Source organism: Notamacropus eugenii, chromosome 1 (assembly GCF_028372415.1).
Source record: "Notamacropus eugenii isolate mMacEug1 chromosome 1, mMacEug1.pri_v2, whole genome shotgun sequence".
NCBI lineage: Eukaryota > Metazoa > Chordata > Mammalia > Diprotodontia > Macropodidae > Notamacropus > Notamacropus eugenii.
The window spans coordinates 618,953,794-618,980,789 of record NC_092872.1 but is presented as its reverse complement, the minus strand read 5'-3'; the positions used below and the strand labels follow the sequence as shown (position 1 = coordinate 618,980,789).

Genomic DNA, 26,996 nt, shown 5'->3' with positions numbered 1-26,996 from the left:
ATGCTTGGCACAAAAGAGAAGCTTAATAAACTCTTCTAGATTGAACGATCAGAGAATGATGCCCTGGATGTCTAGAAGGCAGGGAGTGGGGAGAAGGGGGAGTAGTACTTCCAGTAATGGAGGTCTTTGTAGAGAAAGAGAAATAACAAGGGACTGGGCTCCTATAACAATCAAAGGTTTGTGCTCTCTACTTGTTCACAAAAGTAGTCCAGTCAAGGACCCAGAAACAAACAAAAAAACCCTAAAGCCACGAGATCACAAAGAAAAGACTTCAGATTTCCATTTAAAAATCTAGGTATATGGATAATCTGGAGGACAAATATATACACAGCTCCTGATATTCTGCTGAGAATTTGTGATGCCATGGGTGTGGTTCTTGTAGTTTCCTTCATTTCTATTCACCCAAGGAATTCAGAGAAGCAAAATGGTAGATTCAAAGGCTAATGATGATCCCACTGAAATAAATTTGTTAGGACTATCTGGTGAATGTATGAACTGATGGATTGCCATTTGGTACAATGTATTAGCTAGACAGATAGAAGCCCTGACTTTTCTGTGGCATCCCCAGTCCCTCCGGGACTCACCTTCGTTGTAGTTTCTAAAACGATTTCCTTGTGCAGAAGCTCTACCACCATTTTCACATGGCCTTCTTTAGAAGCCAGATGTAAACCATTCAACCCATTCTGTAAAGGATAGAACACAGTCAGATCAAGTACATCATGTCGCTTGCTGTCTGTAGGAATTGCAGATAAAGCCTGCTCCCAGGGATGAGAGATTTGGAGGGCTAGAAGGAAAGAATTTTAGTGGCTGTGGAGTTAAATGAAACATGGTTACAGACTAGGGTCATTCTACAATGACTTTGAGTATCCATGTTTTCTATTCTCATTTAGCAGTAAATTTAGGCATATAGGAGGTAATAAAGAAGGATAGGGCTATGAATCCCACTGCTGTGAGGTAGAGAAATCAAGAAGTAACCTTTGATCTTATATTTCCCATAGCTATAATGCGGGCAGGGTGACAAGTGCTTTGCCCCAGGACTCCAAAATTTAAAGGATGTTAACAGTGCTTACAATCCTTCATAGGACTGTTGCATAGAAACAACTGACTTTTGCACATAACAAGAATAATTCATCAGAATAACAGTGGACTACCAGTGTTGTGTGGGTATCTTTCCTCCAGACCTCAACTGATTTGTCTCTAAAAGTTGATGCAAGGGTATGTTTCTCACTAACTTGCTCCAGGCACCAACAATCCCTATTCTAGCCTTGGAATTGGCACTGAGTAACTACCTCACTGGAATGGCTGTTACAAATTCTGAAGACAGCAGCCTCAGATCAGGGAAAGAAGGGACCAAGGTGCATCAAGGGCCTGACTAAGCCTTTCTCAGGGACATAAATATTGTGTAAAACAGGAATTTTGAAATCCAGGCAAAGGTCAACTGAATCTGAGTGCACAGCTGTTAAGTGTACTAGCATACTTATATGATCTCTGATTTTGTCCATGCGGGCACTCTCTTTGATGGTATAGGTAACAGCCCTTATAGGCTTTATTTGTAGGTAAGGCTTTGGCTATATTGAAAAATTCACCTTCTTGTGCTAATCTGGTAACGAGTCTTTCCAAGTTTAGTTGGGCTGGTCCTTGAATGACAGAAACAAAGTCTGAGGAGTCTTTATGCAGAAGGGCAGTAGAAAGAGATGTGGTTAGAACAGAATTGAATGTGGTTAGGGAAGTCCAGAGCAAAAAAGCCCTGCTAAAGTAGAGAGATGTCTATGGTTTTCATTGGAAAGAGTCCAGGATTTAAGATGCAGAAGATGTGGATTTAAGTTTTAAATCTGCTACTTATTTGGCATGGGACTATGGACAAGTTGCTTTGCCTCTTTGAGCCTCAGTTTCTTTATCTGTGAAAAGGGAATAGCAATAGTTGTATTGTCCACTTCACTTGCATCAGGAAAGTGTTTTCCTAGAGTTTAAAGATCTATAGAAATGGGGTTTATTTTTGGGAGGCATCTTGGGCAGCTTCATTTACTTCACAAGTGTGCCCACAGTCATCCTAGCTTCCCCAAAGAACATACAACAGTTGAATGTTGCACCTGCATCCCAGCAAGGTCAGACTTAGGTGGCATGTCTGGAGAGACAATGGGAAATTTATCCTTCTCTCTCTACTCAAAAAATCTCCTAATCCCTCTTAATTCTAGAGTCTTTCCTCTGTTGATTATTTCCAATTTATTTTGTATAAATCTTGTGTGTACAGAACTTTTTGTATGTTGTCTGCCCCAATTAGAATGTCAGCTCCTTGAGGTTGGGGACCACCTTTTGCCTTTCTTTGTAACCCCGACACTTAGCACAGTGCTTGGCATACAAGAGGTGCTTAATGAATGCTTATTGATTAACTGACTTATTATTTTGATGTCTGAAATTCTGAAAGTCATTCCTTTATCTGAAGATTAAAAATTAAAATGTAGATCTCCCTTAGAGGGATTGTACACTAAATTACAGCTAATTTAGACGGGGTGAAGATGGAGAGAACATAAGCATAGTGAGATAAAGAAAGGATTTTGGGGAGAAGAGGCAGTAGAGGACCTTGAAAGAATCACAGAATCCAGCTTAGAGTTGGAAGGTTCTTCAGAAGTCATCAAGTCCATGCCCTATTAGGAATTCTCTTTGCAACACTCCTGAAAAGAAGCCATCTAGCTTTTGCCTAAATGTGTCCAGTGACAGGGAACTTGCTATCTTCTGAGGCAGCTGTTCCACGACTAGATAGCTCTAATTGTTAAGATTTTCCTCACATTGAGCTGAAATGTATCTCTCTGCAATGCTGCTCTCCCCCCAACCCCATTGCTCCTCTGGGACCAAAAAAGACCAAATCTAATCTAACTTCTGCAAAATAGTACTTAATATACTTGAAGACAGAGGTCATGTCCCTCTGAGTCTTCTCCAGATTAAATAGCCTTAATTCTTTCATTGCTTCTGTCTATGACCAGTCACTATTCAAGACACATGATCTATTCAGCTATTTTCTCTATACTATCTTCATACAGCCCAATACTACCACTGGCAATGCCTTTCTTCCCCTCCAGTTTGGAACTCCATTACTTGTTAACAAATTCTTCATTCTTGATTTCTTATTATTACACTCCCTACACGTTTACTGAAACTTGACTTTTCCCTGAGAGTTCTGTGTCTCTGGCAACCCTCTAATGTTAGTTGCTCATGTTCCTACTTTCCCTGACTCTCAGGACAGGGTGTTGGCATACTCCTTTCCTCCTCCTGCCAATTCTAAACCCTTGCTTTGTCACTATCATTCAACCATATCAACCTAAATTTACACCATCCAATTGTACCACCTTCTCTATACTTGTCACTATCATCTATAAGTCTCTCAGTTAATTTCTCACCTTCTTCCATGATTCTGGCATCTGGGCCATAACCCTCCTCTCCATACTTTCCTTTCCTATTATCCTTGAAGACTTCAAAATTGACAGAGGAGAAACATCTTGATAACATCTTTTGGCACATTCTTTTGAACTTAAATGACTTTCATTTCCATTCTCTTTAGTCCCCCAGTAGGAGGTGACCACATATACTTCCTCATCACTAGAAATTTGCTCTACTCTTAAGGTTATGATCTCTAAAATTTTCCCTTCTGGCTACATTTTCTTGCCCTTAAATCCACTCAGAGGTATTATTATATCTTTTCCCCCATTTATTTATCTTTAGTTTTCAACATTCACTTTTATAAGATTTTGAGTTGCAAATTTTTTTCTCCCTGATGGCAAGGAATCGGATGTAGGTTATATGTGTTTAATCATATTAAAATATTTCCACATTAGTCATGTTGTGAAAGAAGAATCAGAACAAAAGGGAAGAACCACGAGAAAGAGAAAACAAAAAAACGTGAAAATAGAATGCCTTGATCTACATTCAGACTCCATAGTTCTTTCTCTGGATGTAGTTAGCCTTTTCCATCATGAGTCTTTTGGAAGTGTCTCAGAGCATTGTATTGCTGAGAAGAGCCAAGTCTATCAAAGTTGATCATCGCACAATGTTGCTGCTACTATGTACAATGTTCTCCTGGTTCTGCTCACTTCACTCAGCATCAGTTCATGTAAGTCTTTCCAGGGTTTTTCTGAAATCTGCCTGCTCATCATTTCTTATAACACAACAGTATTCCATTACATATAAATGCCATATCTTGTTCAGACATTCCCCAATTGATGGGTATCCCCTCAATTTCTAATTCTTTGTCACCACAAAAAGAGCTGCTATAAATATTCTTGTACATATGGATCCTTTTTAATTTTTTATGATCTCTTTGTGATACAGACCTAGTAGTAGTATTGTTGGATCAAAAGGTATACCCAAAGGTATTGTTATGTCTTGAGGACTTAGTCCAGTGTCTTACAAAGAGGTAGCATTGGACCTGTGGTTTCATTTGTATATTTCATTAGAGCTTCTATTAGTACAGATGGGCACCTTCTTGGCAACTCAGAATCTTAGAGAATTGCCTAGGGAATTGAGAGAATAAATGATTAGTCCTGGGTTGCATAGATCGTATGTATCAGAGGTAAGATTAAAAACCAGGTCCTCCTGATTCCAAGGAAGTCTCTCTAATCATTATACTACCCTGCCTCTCAGCCTTCCAGATGGTAGATCCTTCAGATATATTTGTTGAAATGAAATGAAAATTTGTTCAAGTTTCTTCTCTATCCTTGTTACCCTAAGCCACAACCATTCTAGCTCATCAGTGAGCTGGAACGTGGCACCTAGAACTGAACACAATGCTTCAAATGTGACCAGGGCAGATGAACATGGGAGTATCGTCATCTCATATAAGCTGAATATCTTATTTCTGTTAAAAAGTCCAAGAACACAGAAGAGTTCTTTAAAAAATTATAGCTTTGACTGTTTCAACATTTTTCTTGGGTTTGCACTAGTATAATAATATAGTATAATAATACAAGGCATTTATATGGTGCCTACCATGCTCCAGGTGCTGTGCTAAGCTCTTTACCAAAGTTATTTCATTTGATCCTCAGAACAACCTTGGGAGAAAGATGCTGCTATTATCCTCATTTCACATATGAGGAAACTGAGGAAGGCAGAAGTTAAATAGCTTGTTCAGAGTTACACAGCTAGTAAGGTGTCTGAGATCAAATTTGAACTCGGGTCTTCCTGACTTCTGGCCCAGCGCTCCATCCACAATGGCACTTAGCTGCCCCATCACTATAAGTATCAGTATAACCTCTTCCTCTTAAGAATCTCATTTTTGAGCCAGTTAACAGGACATTTCTATAACACTTGCCCCTTAAGCTCAGTGAGTCTGACCTCTCTGCAGGTGTGGTGACATGGAAAGAACCCTAGACTTGATGCTGGAAGACCTATGTTTGAGTCCTAATTTTTATTTTCAATAACATGAGGAAATAACTTGTCTTCTCTGGGCCTCAGTCTCCTCATTCAGAAAATAAAAGGGTTAAATTAGAATGATCTCTAAGGTCCCTTCTGACTGGAGCATCCTGTGGTTCTCCACTTCTGGAATTCCAATGCTCCAGCAGGAATCCTTCTGTAGTCAGTTGGGCCCTAGAAGGAAATGCTTCAGAGCTGTTGTAGTCTGCATTGAGCCGAACAAAATTCTGTGATCTCAGTGAATTGTGACAGTGTCTGGATGTTCCTATTTTTCTTAAACCCTCCCTAGGGCCGCTGAGCTGGGCATTCACTATATACACCATGCTCCATACCAAAGCTAGACAGCAGTCAGAGATTGAAGAACAGTCCCAGATAGGTCCTGTGACTGCTCCTGCTTTGACAGCAGAAGCTAATGTTCAAATCTTTATCAGGAAACCTGAATCCACTTTCTGGCTACAGCACATTATGGAAGAGATGGAGATTTGGTTCAATCCTGTGTCTTCATCTCAAAGAGGGGGCACTTAAGCCCACAGGTACAACAGGGACCAGAACCCAGGAATCTCTAGGTGCCCTTTTACCAAATGAAATCTGCTTGCTGAGATACTACTAAGTTCGTCATAGCTAATTTTTAAATCTTCTAATAAAATTCCTGAAGTTAAGAAATCCCCTTTGGTATAGTTAACAATATATGCTCAGAGAGACCCCGGGCCAATAACATCATTCATAGCTAAAACTAGGGTTGGGAGACAGGCTTGGTACCAGAATGGCAACATTTAGAAGGCTTGGAAAGTTACCATAATGCACTCCGCTAGCAATATAGAAGCCACTATTGTAATGAATACTCCTTTTGCTCAATTGACTTGGTCTAGGTTTCTTTTTATATTATTTTTATATCATGAATAATATAGTTGATGCAAGAGCACCATTCATATTGCTTGCCCCAAGCTTATTTGTTGTTGCCTGCTGTTGCTAGCCAAGGCCATAACAATTCAAATCTCTATTAAACTTTAAGATTTACCAAGAACTTTTCATCATAACAGCTTGTGAGGTAGATAGTTGTGAGCATTATTGTCCCCATTTTACAGATGAGGCAATAGAGGCATGAAATAACTTCTATGCCCACATAGCAAGTAAATATTAAAACTAGGACTCAACTTCAAATCTCCTGACTTTGGGGTCATTGCTAATTTCCACTAAATCCCACTGCCTCTCAACTACAGTGCATGAACAAGTGTCTAGAGAACATTTATGTAAATAGGCACTTGTAATTCATCACAGGTTTAGTTCACTCCGTTGCTTTCTTAGTTCCCCAGAGAGCTTAATGCACCAACATTTTATTAATTCTAATTGGATGGTAAGCATTGATATTCGTTAAATCTGGTCCCCAAACCAAACTTTCAGGATCCCCCTCTCTCAGTTTCATCCTTTGTTAATTACAAAACAAAGAGATTTCTACATAGCATGACTATAGTGAAAATATACTCAATAGGAAAGTATATGTAGAATCTATACAGAATTGTATGCAGTCGTGGGGAGGGAGGGAGGTAGTGGGGGGTGGGTGGGGAGGGATAAAATCGCAATTGTATGGCAGTGATTGTTAAACATTAAAAAAATAAAAAAATTAAAAAAAAATAAAATAAAATAAAAATAAAAATAAAAAAAAAAAACAAAACAAAGAGATTTGCATTGAAAAAAAAAAAGGCTAGCCACCTTTTCTAATTAAGATCCCACGTTGCAATGCAGGTGTACAGTTGCTTTTGTCTTAGTAATAGTTTCGCCTGGATGGTAATAGCTTCCTAATAGATTTCCCAGTCATTAGTTTCACTCTCTCTACACACAGCTCTTTACACAGTTTCCCAAGAAATCTGTGATTTCGAGCTTGTGCGTGTTTATTCTACTGAGATGGATCATGAATCCTCTATGACTTAGTAAATGGTTCTTCATGAATCATCATTGTCTCCTCCCACCTCCTCAAAAGCAAAAACAGAAAATGCATCACCTCTGGTGCTGAGCTTCCTCGAACTTAGCCAGACTTGACCTCCAATTATAGACATGCAGGGTCACTGCTGGACTGTACTTGAAGACTTTCCAGTTGGGTAGAGCCTGCCAGAGTCTTTTCTTCCCTGGTATACAGTCTGAGAACCTGGAGCTAGGGGGCATCATCCACTTTAGTGGAGGTCTCATGGCCTACCCTTGCAAATACAACATGCTTGGTTTGGCATTCAAGGCTTTCCCCATTTTGGCTTCAATAATTACAATCACTCACACAGCCTTTTTTGTATTTCCTTATCTATGTACACATGATATTCTAGCTCTCTAAACTTCCTTCAGTGGATTGTCAGCTCATTGATAGATGGTTTCATTCTTGTCGTTGTCTTCCCAGCATTAAGAGCACTTAATAAATGCCTGCTGGATTGACCAACTAAACATCCCAATGAGGGAAGTTAGGTGACTTTGGGTAAGAATTGCTCGCTCGATTTCCTGCCTTTTGGGGAAGTCTTGAGGGGTTCAATTTTCTAGACTTATCTAACAGTACTCCACAGGATTCCATCTATGCTCCAACCAAACACTACTAGCTCTTTTCCAGTCTTATCCCAGCTTCTCTTACCTCAGTACCTTTGTGCACAATGGCCCTTATTCTTGGAATAGACAAATCTTTACCTTACCATCTCTACCTCTTTATACACCTCCCTTCTTTTAAGGCCCAGGTCAGTTGGTACCTCCTCTGTGAAGGGGAAGGAAATAAGCATTTATATAGTGCTTACTGCATACCAGGTATTGTGCTAAGTACTTTGTAAGTTCCTATCTCATTTGATCCTCACAACAACCCTGCAAAGTAGGTACTATGTTATCCCCATTTTATAGTTGAGGAAACTGAGGGAAACAGAGGCTAAGTGATTTGTCCAGGGTTACACAGCATCTTATGATGCCTTCCTCTGTCCCCAAGCTAGAAGTGAATCCTCCTTCATTCCCATCCCTCATGTAGAGTCATAACTAGCAATTCTGGCCCCAGGAAAGCACAAGAGGCTCTCTTGAATTATTTCTTTAAGACAATTCTAATGTAGAGGGTATAGAGACTTTAAACCTCAGCATTCAAATCCCCTTAGGAGAAGAAACCTCAGGATATCAGTCTACTGCTGGGGAGGGAGCAGCTGATTTGATGTGTTTATGGAAGTCAGAGAGGAAGTTAGTATCTGTTTTTTTCCCCCTATTTTAACTAAGTATTCTTGCTACTTACATACTAAATTCAGTTATTTCCACCTGCTGAAGGAGTACATGTGCTGCCAGAACCCTCTACATTTTGGCACCCTGGAGAAAAACCCTGATCACCCCACCTTAGTTATAGTTTGGAAACTTACTTAACTTACATAACTTAATTATCACCCATTACCCATAATTATCAAATCACAACTTAGCTATCACCCATAAACTTAGCTATGGTTTAGTTTTCGCCCATCTTCTATCACATTCTAGCTTATATTATGGACCCTTTGAGAGCAGGATCCATGTTTTACTTCATCGTTGTATCCCCAGTGCATAGTAGTTTGCACGCAGTAGGTATTTAATAAGTATCTGTCATGTTGATAGCAGGCAGCCTGTTTACTAGACTGTATAGATTTAGACAAAATTATAGTATCTTCAAAAAGTGGTGAAATAGTGGGTTGGAAGATTTTTCTCCTCCACAAGATTTGTAAAATTTATTAAAGAACAAAAGTAAGCCTTAATGTACACACAAGAAAATCAGCCTAAGGCGGACAGTCCATCATCTAAGAATATTCTAATGGTAAATACCAGATTTATTCCTACAATTTTCCTCTTTTTAAGCAGACAGTGTACTGCTAAAACAAAGAGGAATCAGAAGAGTAAATCTCTCTGTAACATCTGTGGATGTGACTGTAAAATGTGTTTGTGGACAGACATCAACTTCAACTTCAGTTTCTCCTTGGCAGATCCTCTGAAGACTTGGTCAGAGCAGCTGAAGTATGAATGTGCTTTAAAATTTTTCTTCTTTTCAGCAAATAGCCTCTAAAGCTCTGAGCAAGTCTACTGAGTACCTCCTCTTGCTGCTGCTGTGCAGACAGCCTGCCCAGGGAATTGAGTAGAAAAAAACAAATCACCTATTACTTTCTCAAAATAACAAACAGGGTAGAGAGAACTGGTGAGAGAGAGAGAGAGAGAGAGCGAGAGAGAGAGCGAGAGAGAGAGCGAGAGAGAGAGCGAGAGAGAGAGAGAGAGAGAGAGAGAAAGAGAGAGAGGAGTAAAGACTAAAATTAGAAGTCCAGGAACGAAGAACTAACTACTCCTGGTGGTCAATTTCAAATAATACTCTATGTCTCTCATTAGAGAGAATATCAGTTTACCCAACTCATTTTCCAACAGACTTTCTGAAGGGAATTTCCTGAGGTCACTTGGCCCCATATGACCTGATGCCACATAGCACTAGAAACAGTCAAAAAAGCTTCCAGAAACTCCTATTGAAAAAAGTATTCATTTAGCCTTTGTCTCAGTTTCCTAGTCTGTAAAATGGGGATACTAGTAGCACCTACCTTCCAGGGTTGTTGTGAGGATCAGATGTAAATATAAATAAATGCAAATAGAGTGCTAGCTTTTGTCATCAGTCCCATTTCATGGAATTAATAAGTGTTTCTTGAATGAACAAAAAAAAAAAAAAAAGAAAAGAAAAAAATATTCCTTCCAGGCAGGATCTGTCATCTGCCTTTGCACTTTTTTCAGGTAAAACAGCTCTGAGAAGCAATCTGTTTGATGGAGGGTGAAGAGAAGAGCCAAGTCAGGCTGTGTTTCCTTTAACATTTTGCAAGGGGGAAAAACAATAAACCTCATTCAGTCTGAATGATTTAATTTGGAGTATTTTCCTGTACCAACTGTGAGAAATACCATTGGCAAAATATGCCATTTCAGACATTTGTTCTCAGTAAATTATTCCTCTGTTTAGTTCCTCTGATTGCCCCCAATTCCATTAGCTGATTTCTAAATATACAAATATAGTAGATATGACAGAGGGAATTTAACTCTGGTCCCATTAAAGAGAAAGGAGCTCTTTTTGACCGACAAGAATCATGACCCTGAATTCCTCAGAATATAGAAAAGTCTTTGAAATGATGAACTATAGCCAAAGCCAACATTGACTTGTTTAGAAATATATACAACCTTACAACATGGCCTTCTGGATTTTCAGCCAAAAGGAACAGGTGATCCCAAGAGATATCAATATATGAACCTGGTCCAAAAGTACCTCTTAAAATGTCTTTCACTAGCCAATTTTGGAGAAAATATGGAAAGACAGAAGCAAGAATTCATTGTCGGTAGAGTTGTGAATTGGGCTAACCATTCTGGAAAACAACTTGGAACTATATGACAAAAATCCCTAAACTAATTACATATTTTGATTTGATGATCTCATACCAGAGCATGTACCTCAATGAGGCCAACAATGGAAAGAAAGGTCCTATACAGAACAAAATATTCATAGTAAGTGCTCTGTGGTAGCCAAAAATTGGAACAAAATAGGTGCCTATCAAATGAGGAAGGACTGATCAAACTGTGGGTATAAAAATAGAATATTATTATACTGTCAAAACTGACAGATATAAGGAATTCAGGGAAATGTGAGACATTTATATGAAATCATCTTAGAAGAAGAGAAAACACATATGTAACAACTACAATACTATCAGTCTGCGCGTAACAACTATAGAGATGATGATGACAATGAAGATAATGATCAATATTAATAACCAACCTAAAATAAAAAATAACAATCTACATCATGGTAAGAACAAGATTACAACAACGATAATATTGGTATGTATTTGAATGAGGCTCTATAAAGTGTTTCTGTATATATTATTAAGTAGTGAACTGGGAGTCAGGAGTCCTAGATTCTAGTTCATTTTAACATTACATGGGACTTTAGGCAATGCAATCTCTTTTTCTCTGCCTCACTTTCCTCTTCTGTAAAAAAACAAAAACAAACCAAAGACACAGGACTAGATGACCTTGAAAGTCCCTTATGGAGGTAGCATTGTCTGATTCTGTCTTAATCGCTCCTTACAATACTGTGAGTAGCCAATGAAGCTACTGTTTTCTTTCTTTCCCCCTCCCTCCCTCCCTCTTTCTTTCCTTCTTTCTTTCTTTCAAACTGAGGCCCCAAAAGTATTAGTGACAATAGCTACAAAGCTTATCATTGTGTTGTACTAAGTTGTATTAAGTCCATGGTCATACCATAATGACTACAGCTGGGTCACTAGCCATGGCACAGAACCTCAGAGGCTTTGGCCTATAGATATCAAAGATAAACTAGACTGCTAGCCCCTTCAGAGCAGGGACAGAGATTGTTTTGGGGTTTTTTTTGGCTTGGTTGGTTGGTTGTTTTTCCCCTATCTTTGTATTTCTAGTGCTTAGCACTTAGCTTATCAATTTGATTTGACTGCCCACACTGTTTTGGCAGGAGTGGCAGCTCCAAACTTAGACAAGACTATAAAATCCAACAAGGGAGCCCTGGATCTTATTGGCTATCTCTGACATTAGGAGACCCGTGGTAAACTAAGGGGGTTTCTGTAGCATGGTATCTTAGGGAGTTTTGAGTACAAGGATACTTTTGAAGGAGGGGCAGCTGGGTGGTACAGTGGATAGAGCACCAGTACAGGAGTCAGGAGGACCTGAGTTCAAATCTCACCTCAGACACTTGACACTCACTAACTGTGTGACCTTGGGCAAGTCACTTAACCCCAATTGCTTCATCCTGGGTCATCTCCAGTCATCCTGATGAATATCTGGTCACTGGATTCAGATGGCTCTGGAGGAGAACTGAGGCTGGTGACCTGCACAGCCCTCCCTCACTCAAAACAAAGTCAAGTGCATGTCATGTCATTATTTCTCTGATGGCATGATCTTCTTCATCAACAAAGGACGAACACACCCACTTTTGAAGGATCAAACATGGCAAGGAACTCTGCCCTCTCAGCATCTGATCACAAGCCCCTTCATTTGTGAAACTGTGTTCTATGTATGTACTATTCCTGGCCCAAGGTAGTTGTCCTATGTTCTGTATACCTCAGAGAATGCCTTTGTAGTACCCCACTGATTTTTTTTTTTATGTCTGTGAAAAGCTAGAGAGATTCCAGACCTTGTCCTGGGATACTTGAATCACCAACTGTTTAGTGAATTTGGCTAGACCTTTCCTTAAACTATTGTCTAAGTTACAAGTTTCCGAAGCTCCTCCTCATCCATCAGTAATGAGATATATAATCTTATATATCTTATAAGACTTATAATCGCCAGTAATGAGAGAAAGCATTGGAAAGCTCTCAAGTAGAGATTTAACTTGCCAGGTTATTATTCCAGGTTCAGGGTAATTTCAAGATAAGATTATGACTCTCATTTAAAAATCAGCACACAAAGAAACTGAAAAACTCATTTTTTTCCCTTTTGGTGCTTACTGAGAAGGGAGCAGTATTGGAAGCAATCAGTAATGCAATATTTTAAATAGAAAACAGAATTTATTTGTAGATTTGCAGCTCCAAAACACATCAAAGTATATATTTAATCAAGGATTGAAGAGGAGAAAAGAAGCAAATAAACAAACAAAAGAATTGAAATGGTCCCTAGCTTCATCTCTGATCCTAATATCTTTTCATATATCACTTGATGTTCATCCTTCATTCTCGAAGAGGACCAATGACATCAGGAACGTGATGGTTTGACTTACAAGTGAATTAGATATGTGAGGCAGAGCTGTGCAAAGTCATCGACCTCACTCTCTCCTCCACTGATGGGTGTCCAGTGGCAAAACATAGGTCAGGATGATTGGTGATGGTCCCGGATGCAATGAGAGACCTTGGTCTTTTTAAGCTAAGGTCTTTCCTGGGTCTCAGGTTATCGAAGGCAATGCCTATGCAATATACCGCTTACGGCTTTGAAGCAGAGAAGGTAAAGAGATGAAGACAGAAAAAGGAAGTGAGTAGAAAAAGGGGAAAGAAGGGGAAAGTTAAGAAAGGCTAGAGGAGGAAAAAAGGAAAGAAAATTGGAAGGGAAAACCAAGGAATGATAAATGGGAGGGCTTCTTGCTAGAAATCAGCAAGAGAACAGAATTAAAACCATCCAAAGAATTTTCCCATTTTTTAGGCACTATATTTCACCCAATTGGAAATTTATGTTGGGCAGTAAGCAGAGGGCTGGCCTTGGAGTCAAGAAGGTCTGGGTTCAAGTCCTGCCTTTGACTCAGGTTAGCCATATGATTGTAGGCAAATTATTTAATCTCTCAGTGCCCTAGGCAACTGTCTATGACTATAAATTACAGATTAGTTGCTGATATTCATTCGTGGAGAGAGCTTTAACCAAAGCGATTCCCCTCTGCCTACTGAAATTAAAGGTCTAGACTTTAAGAAAAAGAGGAAGCAACAAAGGGTGAGGCTGATGAGGGAGGTGAAAATGTTGACGAAGATGCTGACCATGGAGATCAGGTGGCATGTTAAGGTCTCTATATGTGTAAGAATACAGGGCCTGTGGGATAGGTCCGACCTCACATAACCCTCTTTATTACATACAGGACATGTGAAGTTGGACCTTTTGCATAGGTCCGATATTCCTCTGGATGGAAACACCAAAGTGTCATCTGACCATGATGAGAAAACCTAGGTCAGACCCTTAGAAACCATAAGTCCAGTATAGAAACCAGTCAGTGTAAGAATCCTTTCCTGGGGGTCAGAGCTTTATTTTCCATCATGTCTCCCTAATCTTCAACCTCTTCCTACCTGGATATTTAGTAACTACCAAGATTTGTTGTTCAGTTGTTTCAGTCACGTCCAACTCTTTGTGAGCCCTTTGGGGATTTTTGGGCAAAGATACTGGAACGGTTTGCCATTTTATTCTCTAGGAAACTGAGACAAACAAAGCTGAGTGACTTACCCTGAGTTAAAAGGCTAGTATGTGAGGCAGGATTTGAACTCAGGAAGATGAGTCTTCCTGACTCAGTGGGAAAAGTCTGCTAAAGACATATAATCTTGGAATCTAATGGATCAGATACCAGACAAAGCTGTACTAACTACCTTAACGCCAGTGGATAACCACATTTTATCTCTTCAAACCTGTCTCCTGTGGTGGGAAAAAGCAAGATAAAATCAGAGGAAGAAGTAGAGAGCTAAACTCAACCTCCCTCAAACTTAAATGAAACTGACACCAATGAAAGGAGCAAGATTGGATCTTTGCATTTGCTCCACTTTCTTTTCCTGAAATCCAAATTTAGCTCTTTTACCAAGGCATTTCACAAGATTGTGGTTTACTAGATATTCAAGGCGAGGGGAAAAAACCAGGCAAATCCTTTTCATTATCTTTTTTTTAAAGACCACAAAAAACCCCAACACATTTTCAGAGTACTGCAAGGAGATGAATCAACCTCATATCACCTTCTCTTTATTTCCTAATCTCATGAAGCTAGCAATGGCTTCCACGCTTTGGGAAATCAGTGTGGCTCAGCAGCAAATCAGTTACAAGGGTTTGCAGACCCCTTGGGAGCCTGGCTTGAGGGGAAAAAGTGGCAGCTCCAGTTAATGAAGTAAAGGGGCTCTGAAATGAAGCAGAGCAGCTAAGAATAATTTCAGGGGACCAGAAAGAGCCTGGCATCAATCAATCAAGCAAGCATTTAAGAGGCATATACTATGTCCTTGTGCTAGGCACACTGGTGATACAGAGAAGGTAAGGGAAAGGGTCTCTCTCTTCCCTCAAGGAGCTTACAATCCAGCCAGGGGAGATAACAGGTAGATACATAAGTAGATACAAAACAGGTACAAAGTGATTTGGGGGAAAAGATGCTAGCGACTAGGGAAGAGGTAGATAGATGATAGGTAGATTGGTAGATAGGTAAGTAGAGCAGCTATTAAATACTTACTATGGGCCAGGCCCTGTGTTAAGTGCTGGAGAGAGAAATACAAGTGAGAAAAATTGTCCCTACCCTAACCTCAGGGAGCAAAGGGTAGTTAGGTGAGTCCAGGTGGCATAGGTCTTTCTAGAATGCCCATGGTAAATCAGTACCATTTGGGTAAAAGAACAAACATGATGAAGCTTCAGAAGCCATATAATATGATATAACAGAAGAATTGGGATTGGGATTAGGAGACTTGGTTGTGTGAGAAGTAAAGTTATTAGAAAGAAAGTTCATACGCCTTTTGCGTTACTATAGGAGACACTGCCCAGCCCTGGTGATGCCCTCTCTCTGGTAACTGAGCAGAAGTTTATAATTTAGTCTCCTGTATTTAAGGGCAGAATCTTGTGGAGCTTTGAAAAGATTGTGTTGTGTGCTGATGCGACTCATGCCAGGAAGACAGTGAGTGGAGGAGGTTGTTTTGGAACCATCAACATTGAGAGGGACACTCCAACAGTCTTGGGTAAGGTTTCCAAGGAGGCTTAGATCTCGTCTCTAAGAAGATGCATAACATTCCCAATCTATATCCAGTTTACCTTCTGAGATAGGTTTTTTTTGTCATCAGAACGCTCATGTCTCTCGTGGTCTTGTCAATGACAGTGTTGCTTTTAAACCTTAAAAGAGAACCTTTATGTGCATGTGTATCCTCCTAAAGGAATGTAAACTCCATAAAGGCAGGGACTATGTCATTTGTATTTTTGTGTTTCCAGTACCTCACAATGTTTTGCATGAATTAAGTGCTTGGTGAATATTTCTGAATTGGATCCCCAGAGTACTGTACCAACTCATCTTTATTTTGTCTGAGAGATTCAAGTGTCTTCTGCTCACTTGGATAAAGATCTGGAGTGGAGATTCTTAACTCTTTTGGTTTTCATGGGCTCATTTGGCAGTCTGGTGAAACCCATGAGTCTACAATAGTGCTTTTAAAATCATAAGATAAAATGCACAAGATTACAAAGGAAACCAATCATAATGAAATGTAATTATTGATTTTTTTTTTTTAAGTTCACCAACCTCAGGCTGAGAACTTCCATTTAGAAGGAAGTCAGGGAGAGGAGGAAAGACCTGGGTCTTTTGCCTTAGTTCTGCCACTAATTGGTTGTGTGTCCTTGGGGTAATCACCTCCCCTCCCTGACCTCAGCTTCCTTTTCCACAAAGTAAATAGGATTATTTCTAAGGTCTCTTCCAGCTCTGATGTTCTTTGTTCTAAGGTTCATTATAGTCTCAACAATCAATAGTCAAAAGTCCCTTCCAGGGCTAATGTGTTTCTAATGCTTTTTCTCATGCTGAAATTCCATATTACAAAGTCCCTTCCAGAACTAATATTCTATATTCTAAGGTCCCTTCTATCTTTACACTTCTAATCAAAACACAGCTCTTAGAAGACAGTTGACATTAACCAAAGAATCCATGATCAGACATAAACCTTCATATGTATATTCATAATTTGGAGATATGCAAATTAGATTTAAAGGTCAGTGTATTGAAGAAGCAATCCCAAACCGAACTCTATCCCCCATAAATACTGTATCTCTTACTTCTTCTGGCTCTGTAGTTCTCTCTCCTCTCTCTCTGTCTATCTATGTCTCTGTCTCTCACCAACACACTCACAAACATACACACTCACACCCATATATGCTCAGCACATATCTTTTGTCTTTTTCAGGTCCTGAAGAGACTTTCATATTCAAATTTACATCAATTAAACCATGAAGTAGAACATAATCTATTGGAGTCATCCTAGATGCTATCCCTAGATGCAAGTTCCAATTCATAGTCATTCATTCATTCTTTCATTCTATTGTCTAGTGGGGACACACAAAACTTTGATAAGACCCAGTCCCTACCCTCGTGGAACTTTTAGTCTAGCAAGGAGATCTGAAACATGAAAATATGTAGCACTATGTAACAAATGTGCAATAACCATAGAGCAGGTAAGAATGTAATAAATGCACATTTACAAAGTATTATGTGAGGCTGGAAGATGAAAAGATCATTTCTCACTGTGAGGATCAGGAAAGATTTCCTAGAGTGGTGGCATTTGGCCCAGGTCTTAAAGCCCTTCAAAAGGCAAAGAGAATTCTAAGGAGAGTGAATGGCGTTAGCAAAAGCTTGGAGTGGAAAAGTGCTGGATATGCTTAAGGGATAACAAATGTCTGGTCTGACTGTATGTAGCACTGATGAATAGGAGTGACGTAAGATAAAGCCAGAAAGATAGGAAGGTGCCAAGTTGTGGAGGACTTAGGTGAATTGAATTCAGATCTTGAGAAACTTAATTCACTTTTCTAGTCCTCAAACTCATCTTTTGAATGAGGAAAATAAAATATCAACTCAATACATCAAGGTTGTTTCATGGATTATATAAGATATGATAATATACAAATGTAAACCATTGCCTTCAGTGTGGTGGGTTAATATACCTCACAAGAAACAGCTGAATATTTGCGTAACAAATCTGAGCAGAATAGCTCATCCACTGGATGACAGAATTGGAGTCTTAAAAAATTAACATCCTAGAATTAGAGGCCAAATCAGACAAAAATGAAGTATGAGGTATAGGTGTAAAGCCCTTCAACCAGTTTGCAAAAAATCAAAAAACATTTGAACCAGTATGGGGTAAAGAAGATGTACCTAGACAAGAGCTCATATTTTTCACAGATTTTCACAGAACTGGGAAGTTTGAAGGGATCTCCGTGGCCATTCAGTCCAAGTCAACCCATGAATGTTATCTCTGCTATATACCATATCAGATAAGGGGTTATAGGATCATAGATTAGAGCAGGACTTCAGAGGCAATCAAATCCAACTCTCTTGTTTTACAGATGAAGAAACCTCTGAAGAACAGCAGGATTAAATGAATGTGGTAAAGGGGATTCCTATTCAGGTGGAATTGGATTAGAGGATCTCGGATACCCCTTCGAAACTTTCAGCTTCTATACTCCCAGGAATTAACTTACTGTTAAAGGCACAAATAAGAATAACTATATCTATGGAATTATAATTAGCAAAATGAGTTTTAAACATCATGTTATCTGTTAAGATACAAAAAAAGGAAAGAATATTTCCTATTCAAGAGAGACTAGAGCAAGAGGATCTCTGAAAGGCCAAGTTCCACCTTTTTCACTAGTTTCCATTTTGAAAAGTTATGAATAAATGGAAATGAAGTATGTTAGAGGAGAGTGCTAGAATAAACATGGATGCATATATTCAGCTACTCAGGGGATTGCTTTTGCCTAAATCTCTGGCTTTATCAGCAGGGAAGGCTTTAATATCCTCTCCTCTCATCTCCCTCTGATACCATAAGAGTGGCCAGATCTAGCAATTTGAAATGAGAGAGAAAATGAGAAGGGACTTGTGAGCCCCTTCAAGGAATTAATATTCCTTTATTTCGGGGGTGGAGGAGGTCAAGCAAATCCCTGAAATGCAGACATAGTACACTGGGAAGGACCCTGAATTTGGAGGCAAGGGATCTGGGTTCAAATAATGAGTCTGCCACTTACCTCTTTTGTTGGCTAGGTCCTTTAAGCTATCTGGGCCTCAGTTTCCTCATTTATAAAATCATGGAGTGGGACAAGATTGTCTCGAAGGTCTCTTTGCCTTCCACACGACTGTTAAATATTCAGTGTGAGCATTTATACTTCAGAAATTATATTACTATAAATCAGTGCTTGATTTATTGTTTTATGGGTTGCCTAGACTTAAGAAGGGGTTAATACAGATTAAACTTGAAAGCATGTGTGCATACATTCTCTCCCTGGAGACTCCATTGTTAAATATTTACCAGCACACCCCTGGATTGCTCCATAAACATTTCTTGAGGTCAGCGGGCGGCGCATGGTAGGAGACTCAAGGAATGAATTATCACCAGACCAGAGACCTGGTGATTGTAGACCGATAATACTAATACTAACATTAACAATAATAATAATTACTGGCACTTACATAGTCCTTTAAGGTGCTCAAAGTACTTTACAATCATCTTCTCATTTGAGGGTCACAACATAACTGAATTTAGCACTTCCCCAGTGCAGTAAATGAAAATAGAAACAACAAAGAAAAAGTCCTGTGTGTGTGTGTTCTATATATCTATATAAAATATATGTGTATATATACAAACACACACATATATACACATATATACATATATAATGTGTTGTATGTATACACATACACACACACACACACACACACACACACACACACATATATATATATATATATATATATATATATATATATATATATATATATATATATATATATATATATATATATATATATATATATACATGTACACACATATACATACATACATTTCCCCCTCAAAAAATCCTCTTGGGTAGAATAGTGGCAGGGACCTGGACTGCTGTTTTGTTAAGAGCAGATATTCATTTATTCTGCTTCCATTTCTAGTCTCAGTCTCCTATTAAGGGCCTAAATAAATAACATTGTTGGACCAATTAAATAAAGCAATGTGTATGGAGACACTTTGTGACTGCTACATCCTATATAAGTAGTTCATAGTACATGAAAAAGTAAGACATTGAGGCAAGAACTTTGTGTCTCCCAACTTTCTTCTTCTGATACCTAAATTCACAAGACTTACTCAATACACAAAAGTAACTTCCCTGGGCCTCAGTTTCTTCATCTGTAAAATAGGGGAATAGGACCAAAGATCAAGAGCTGAAGGAGTTCTCAGAGGCCATATAGCATAGTAAATAATGTGATGGGCCTGGAGTCAGGAAGACCTGGGCTTGTATCCCACCTCAGACCCTTCCCAGCTATGGCAAGTCAAGACTTTATTGGCTTGTTAACTTCAGTTTCCTCATTGGTAGAATGAGGGTCCATAACATAAGGACTTAATGACCTCTACAGTTCCTTCCATCTCTAAATCTGATTCTAATCCAACATTTTCTTTTCATAGATGGGGAAACCAAGGAAAAGTTAAGTTACTTTAAAGTCATACAGGTAGTCTAATCCAGGTTTTTTGTCTTTAATGCCAATGCTAGTCTTTTTACTCCATCTACAAATAGAGATTTCTAATGTTTTTTTTTGGGCCTAAGATTCTACGAGTTTGGAAAAGTAACATTACCCAACAAACTCTTGCCAGCAAACCTAACATCCTTCTATCTGATAAATGTCCAATTCTGGGAAACTCACTGTTATAGCCCTCCCATTTAGTAGAAACATTAAAAAAAATCTACATGTTAAATATAAACAAATCTGTGGCTTTGACAGGGCTGAGCAATGGGGGTGGGGAGTGGCCTCTTTCCATTAAAATCCTACTCATCAGAATGGGATCTCAAAGGCCTGCCAACTTAGTATGACCTAGAGGGCCCTTTGAATCACAAGTCTGGCCTTGGACCATGTATATGTCAGTGCTGAATCAAATGCACAGAAGCTCATCACTTGGAGGTTGGCCACCAGGGAGGAAGTTTTTTTTGTTCTGAGCATCTCACGTAGACTACCTGCTAAGACAATGAAGTGTGGTTATCTCCATAGAAGGAACAAAAAAAGGAAGGGAGGAAGGGAGGAAGGAAAGAAAAAGTATTTATTAGGTACCTACTAGTATGTGTCAGGCACTGTGTTAAGTGCTTTCCATATATTGTCTCATTTAATACTCACAACAACCCTTGGAGGTAGGTGCTACTATGAACCCCATTTTACAGTTGAGGAAATTGAGGCAAAGTTTAATTGACTTGCCCAGGGTGACACAACTAGTATCTGAAGTTGGATTTGAACTCAGGTCTTTCCAATTCTAGGGCTTGTGGTCCATCCATTGTACTACCCAGCTGCCTCTGATGGAAATGGGTAAAGGAATGCCCAGGCTGATGAAATTGTGGCTCTTTCAAAGGACTGATGTGAGGCTGCTTTTCACACATTAATTGGATGCCTTATAAAACTTTTGAGGTTCTAACGTTCCTTGGCAATACTTCAGAAAGTTATACTTCTGGACTTGTAGACACCAAGAGATTCTTCTAGCTGTCACATGCTCCCTGAGTGTCTTGGGCTGAGCCACTTAAACGCTATAAGCCTCAGCTTCCTTTGCTATAAAATAAGGTGATTGGACAACATGCCCTGAAGACCCCTTCCCTATCTCACTCTCTATTCCTCTGCTCCTTGCTTCATACCGTTGTCACTACCACAACCTTGGCCAGTGGAACTCATTTTGTCACAATGAGTTAACACTAGAAACTACAACAACAAGGCTCTTCAACTTCATTGTCATCTACTTAAAATAATTTATGGATCTTTCCAGTGTTTTGAAAACATTCATTAATTCAGTTCAATATTAAGCACCTACTATGATAGAAGAGGAATGTCTGGTTCACAAGAAAGAGTGATGAGATTTAGACTCAGGTGGGCTGGATTCTAATACTGATTCAGCCTCTTCCTGCCTGTGTCACCTTCTATTAAGTCACTGCTTTTCTCTCTCACCTTTGGGCTGCAGTCTGCTCCTCTGTAAAATGACAGAGTTAGAGCAGACGGCCTCCAAAGTCCCCCCTCTTGCGCGATCTTCTCTGCAAAGTACTATGCTGGACTTGGGAAACAAAGACAAAGACAGACAGAACAGTCAAGGAACTTTTATTCTGCTGGGAAGGAGGGAAATACAGAACATGAACAGAAATGTGTATATATGAGGTAATGCGAAGTATTTGCAAGAGCTGGAAAGCACTAACAAGTCAGGGTGGTGGTGGTCAGGTCTTGTGAAGAAGGAAAAAGGCAGAGATGAGGAGGTAGGACTTCCAGCCCAGAGGAAGAACAAAGGAAGAGAGATGAGAGATGGAAAGTCATGTGTAGGAGACAGTTAGGAGACACTTTGTCTAGAATGGAGAGAGACAGAGAGATAGACAGAGACACAGAGAAAGAGAGAGACAGAGACAGAGAGAGAGACAGAGACACAGAGAGAGACAGAGACACACACAGAGAGAGACAGAGACAGAGACACAGAGAGAGACAGAAAGACAGAGACACAGAGACAGAGAGAAAGACAGAGAGACAGAGACACAGAGAGACAAAGACAGACAGACACAGAGAAAGACAGAGACACAGAGAGACAGAGACACAGAGACACAGAGAGAGACAGAGACAGAGACACAGAGAGAGACAGAGACAGAGACACAGAGAGAGAGACAGAGACAGAGAGAGAGACAGAGAGAGAGAGACAGAGAAAGAGACAGAGAGAGACAGAGACACACAGAAAAAGAAAGACAGAGAGACAGAAAGACAGACAGAGACAGAGAGAAAGACAGAGACACAGAGAGAGACAGAGAGAGACAGAGAAAGAGACAGAGAGAGAGAGAGAGTATTCCTTTATCAAGAAATCATGATCATCTCTGTCAATCAACTGAGATTAATATGTAAAGTCTTTTACACAATGTCTGGTACATGGTAGGTGATATACAAATTCTTATCGCTGTCCAGTCATGTCCAATACTGGAGTGGTTTGCCATTTCCTTCTCTAGCTCATTTTACAGATGAGAAAAACTGAGGCAAATGGTTAGGTGATTTTCCTGATGTCACACATCTGGTAAGTGTCTGAGGCCAGATCTGAACTCAGGAATGTGAGTACAGGTCCAGAGCTCTATGCACTATGATGCCACCTATCTGTCCCCATATAATTGTTAGCTATCATCGTCATGGTCATTTACAAAATAGCTGCTCTCTCTTATTGCTATCTGTACTTCAATAAAAGTACAGATAGCCATGTTCATTTATCTCTCTATCTCTCTGTCATCTATCTGTTTGATTATCTGTCTGATCTATCTATCACTATCCACCTCTCTCTCTCTCTCTCCCCTCAGCAATTTTTTTTCCTGTGGTAAGGCAGGCTCACTATTTCCAATGCTTGGTCCTCTGGCAGGAACTTTTTTTTCTTCAGCATCAAAGACTCTGCCAGGGTCCCAGCTTACAATGCTCTCCTCCCCATTGGGCAGAGCAAGGGAGCCAACCCTGTTAGAGTTACAAGAATAGAACAGAAAACTAAGATAACAGGACTTTTCACTACTGGGATCACAATCCATGTCTCCTGATGGAAGGTCAGTGATGGATTAATAATTCCAGGAACTCCAGGAGAGCAAAGGCTCCTACTGTTCTCATCTCATTTCCCTCTTATTGAGACAAATGCGTTGAAAGCACTTTACAAATATTATCTTATTTTATGTGCAAATCCAATTAAGTACTCAAGGAAATGTTTTTTGATGGGCGTGGCCCAGCTATTAAAGTTTGAGAGGTTCTGTTTTGAAAAAAATGTCTATTAAGCTGACACCTGAGTAGAAGAAGTATGCTCTAAAACCTTTAATGGTGATCCCAGTGCCCTCCACAATCTGGCTCCAAGCTACCTTTCCAGGTTCATTTAACATTACTCCTTTCCATGCATCCTATGTCCCAGTCAAACTGGCCAAATGCTATTCCTTGAACTCAACATTCCATCTCTTATCTGTCTGCCTCAGTTTCCTCAAATGTAAAATGGGAATAATAATAGGACCTACCTCCCAGGGTTGTTGTGAGAATCAAATGAGATTTTATTTTTAAAGTGCTTAGCGCAGTGCCCGACGTATAATAAACACTATGCAAATACTACTCATAATGATGATACTATATGCGGCTAGATACGTACTCAGACCTTCCTGACTCCAAGCCCAGCGCTACATCTACAGCGTCACCCATCTGCCTCCTAGCAGCATGACCTTAGGCAAGTCATTGAACCTCCGTTTACCTTAATCCACTGGAGAAGGAAATCACAAACTACTCCTGCGGTATCTTTGCCAAGAAAACCCCATAGACAACATTGGTATGCTATGATCCACAGGGTTACAAAGAGATGACATGACTAAACAACTAAACAACAACATGTGATGGCAATAATTGTGATTATTACTTTCGCATAAGTCATCTCCCATGCAGGGAGGGCACTCTTTCCTCACCCTCACCACTCAGAATCAGTTTTCTTGCAAGACGGCTTAAACCAGAGAGGATTCCTTGATGCCAAAAGTGTTCTTTCCTTCCTCAGATTTCCATCCAACACTTCTGCCTCCACCACACCCCATTTGTACTGTATTTATTTGGGTATATGTCATAACTCCTCCTTTTACCTTAGTAGAATATAAACTCTTAAAGATCAGGGACTGTGTCATCTTTTCTGCTTATAAACACGGACTCTAACATAATGCCTTATATACAGGAGGCACTTAATAAATGTTCACAATAATGATAGCTATCACTTATAGGGCACTCCAAGGTTTGAAAAGCACTTTACAAATATAATCTTATTTTATCCCCACAACAACCCCTGGGAAGCAGGTGCTAGTATTATCCCCATTTTACAGATAAGGAAACAGACAAACAGATGTTAAGTATCTTGCTCAGGTCACTCGGCTAATAAGTATCTGTGGTTGAATTTGAACTCAGGTCTTCCTGACTCCAGGCCCAGTGCTCTACCCACTGTGCCAATCCAGCTGCCAATGAAAATGTCATTTGACCAGACCAGAAATCCTGGCTTCTGGTCTCTAGTGAACTAACTGCGTGACCTCAGTTGAATGACTTCCCTTGTCTGGTCTTCAGTTACATCCTCCATAAAATGAGGAGGGGAAATTAACTGAGTTTTAAGGTCCCTTCTAATTCTAGAACATTCCATGATTCTGGGAACTGTCAACACCAAGCTAAGCTTATGCATGTAAATATAGGTCAGTGTGACTATTTGAAAATCTACATATATTTTGGAGTAAGAGTACACACGAATCAGATGGTGTTTTATATATTTGTCTTTGAGCCATAGTGGTCATGACAGTGATAATTATACTATGGGATTACCAAAGTTCAGAGACCAAAGGGATCTCAATGGTCATCTAATCCATCTGAACAAGGCTCCCTTTTACACATCTGACAAGGGTCTTCCAACCTCTTCTTGAAGACCATCTGTAAGCAGAAACCTATGTCCTCCCAAAGCAGTTCATTCCACTTTTGGACAACCCTAATCATGAGGAAATTTTTCTCTGACTTCCAGCCTAAATACACCTTCTGGGGGCAAGAAAAAAAGTCTAATTTCTTTCTCACATGACAACCCTTCAGATGTTTAAAGGTAGCTATCATGACCCCAATTCCTTGCCTAGCCCAATCTTCTGTAGACTAAACAGCCCTAAATTCCTTTAACTGATCTTCCTTATAGCATAATGCCCTGATCTAGCAAGGTGCTGGATTTGTAGTCAAAGGTCTCTGGTTCATATTCCAGCCTTGACACCTGGGTGATGTTAAGAAAATAACTGAATGTTCTTGGGCCTCAGTTTTCTTCTCTCAAATGATCTCTAAGGGTCCTTCCAACTCGGAATGTATGACCATCCTGGAGATCTATTCTACTCTTGAATAGTTCTAACTGTACTTATATCCAATTCACTTGTATGTTATGGCATCACCTCCCTGATGTCACAGTCCTCTTCGAGAACAAAATTCGAACAGCAACAGTTCTAAGTGTTCAGAAGTTTCTGCTTATATCAAGCCTAGAGTCCTCTTTGTGACTACCTTCTCTCTTTCCCCTCTTCTCTCCATTCTGGTTCCCCCTGCCAGTCTAAAGAACCCCATCTCCCTCAACCAATTCTCATATGACATACATTATGTTAACGTCCTTCAGTATTACCAGAAACGAGAAGAAGCTCCTTGGAAAATGTGAAAACAGACTATTCTTAGTCTATACTGAAAGGCAGACCATTCTCTGCCATTCCAAGAGAGCTACTAAGTATAAATCAATATAGAAATAAATCTTCATGTAGTTTTATAAAATGAATCACTATCTCATGAAGCATTCTAATAGATTTAATGAAGCTGGAAGCTCACCTCCTCTCCTCTTCCCTGTCACCCTCCCTAAAATTAAGTGTACAGATCCAGCAATTAAACTCCAGCAAAATGGAAACTCTCTCTTCCAGGTGTAACCTGTGTGCAGCTCACCATCACTGCAAAGCTTGGATCAATAAGAAAGATGCAGGCAAACAGAGTTCCAGATTGGGACGATTTCTTGGGCAGCGGATCCCCCAACTGGGGCTTTGCAAAGTCTTCCTCTTCCCCAGCAGAAATTCCCGATTCTAAAGTTCTCCTTTCCTCATTCCCCTGGAGGTAAAATTGATCTCAAAAGAATTGGGCAAGGGCCTGCAGCCTTACAACTGAACCAAAAAGGCCCCTCTGGGGCTCTGGTAGAGGCTATTATCTGCTTCTTTTGGTCCAAGTCCAAGTTTGATATGTTCTGTCGATAAAGTGTAAATAATTCCTTGGTGGCTGCAGGGTTCAGCATGCAAGGAGCCAGTGAGGGGACCTGATACGTGCCTATTGAGTTAGGGGTGAAGACAGGCCAGATACAGCCCAGGACACTAACCACACCCATAGGGCATTCATCAGAATCAAATTCCAGAGTCATGTTCCTAGGGTGTCCTTAGAATTCCCCAATCTAATACGTGGCCTTGGCACTGGCTAGAGGCTGGCAAGCATTCTCACCTCCCCATTTCTGCCACTGTCCATGGAATTCTGGAGAGGACCAAAATGTGACTCCTGAGAAGAGGAGCTCTCCAAGCCTGACACTCTGTAAGATGAACTGCACTGCAGCGAAACCCAGGACCCGATTCCTTCCCTGGCCACTCTACCATTTTCATAATAGTACTTACACATT

General features: G+C 39.9%; 1 protein-coding gene across 6 annotated transcripts in view; it reads right to left on the bottom strand.

Annotated features, from left to right (window-relative positions):
• The window catches only part of ANK1 (ankyrin 1), a 188,241-nt gene that overhangs the window by 105,356 nt on the left and 55,889 nt on the right, over nucleotides 1-26,996 (bottom strand). For all 6 annotated transcript variants that reach the window (XM_072635086.1, XM_072635085.1, XM_072635084.1 and 3 more), the window contains exon 3: nucleotides 585-683. In XM_072635086.1, coding sequence (XP_072491187.1) covers nucleotides 585-683 — 99 coding nt within the window. The remainder of the gene's footprint in view (nucleotides 1-584; nucleotides 684-26,996) is intronic.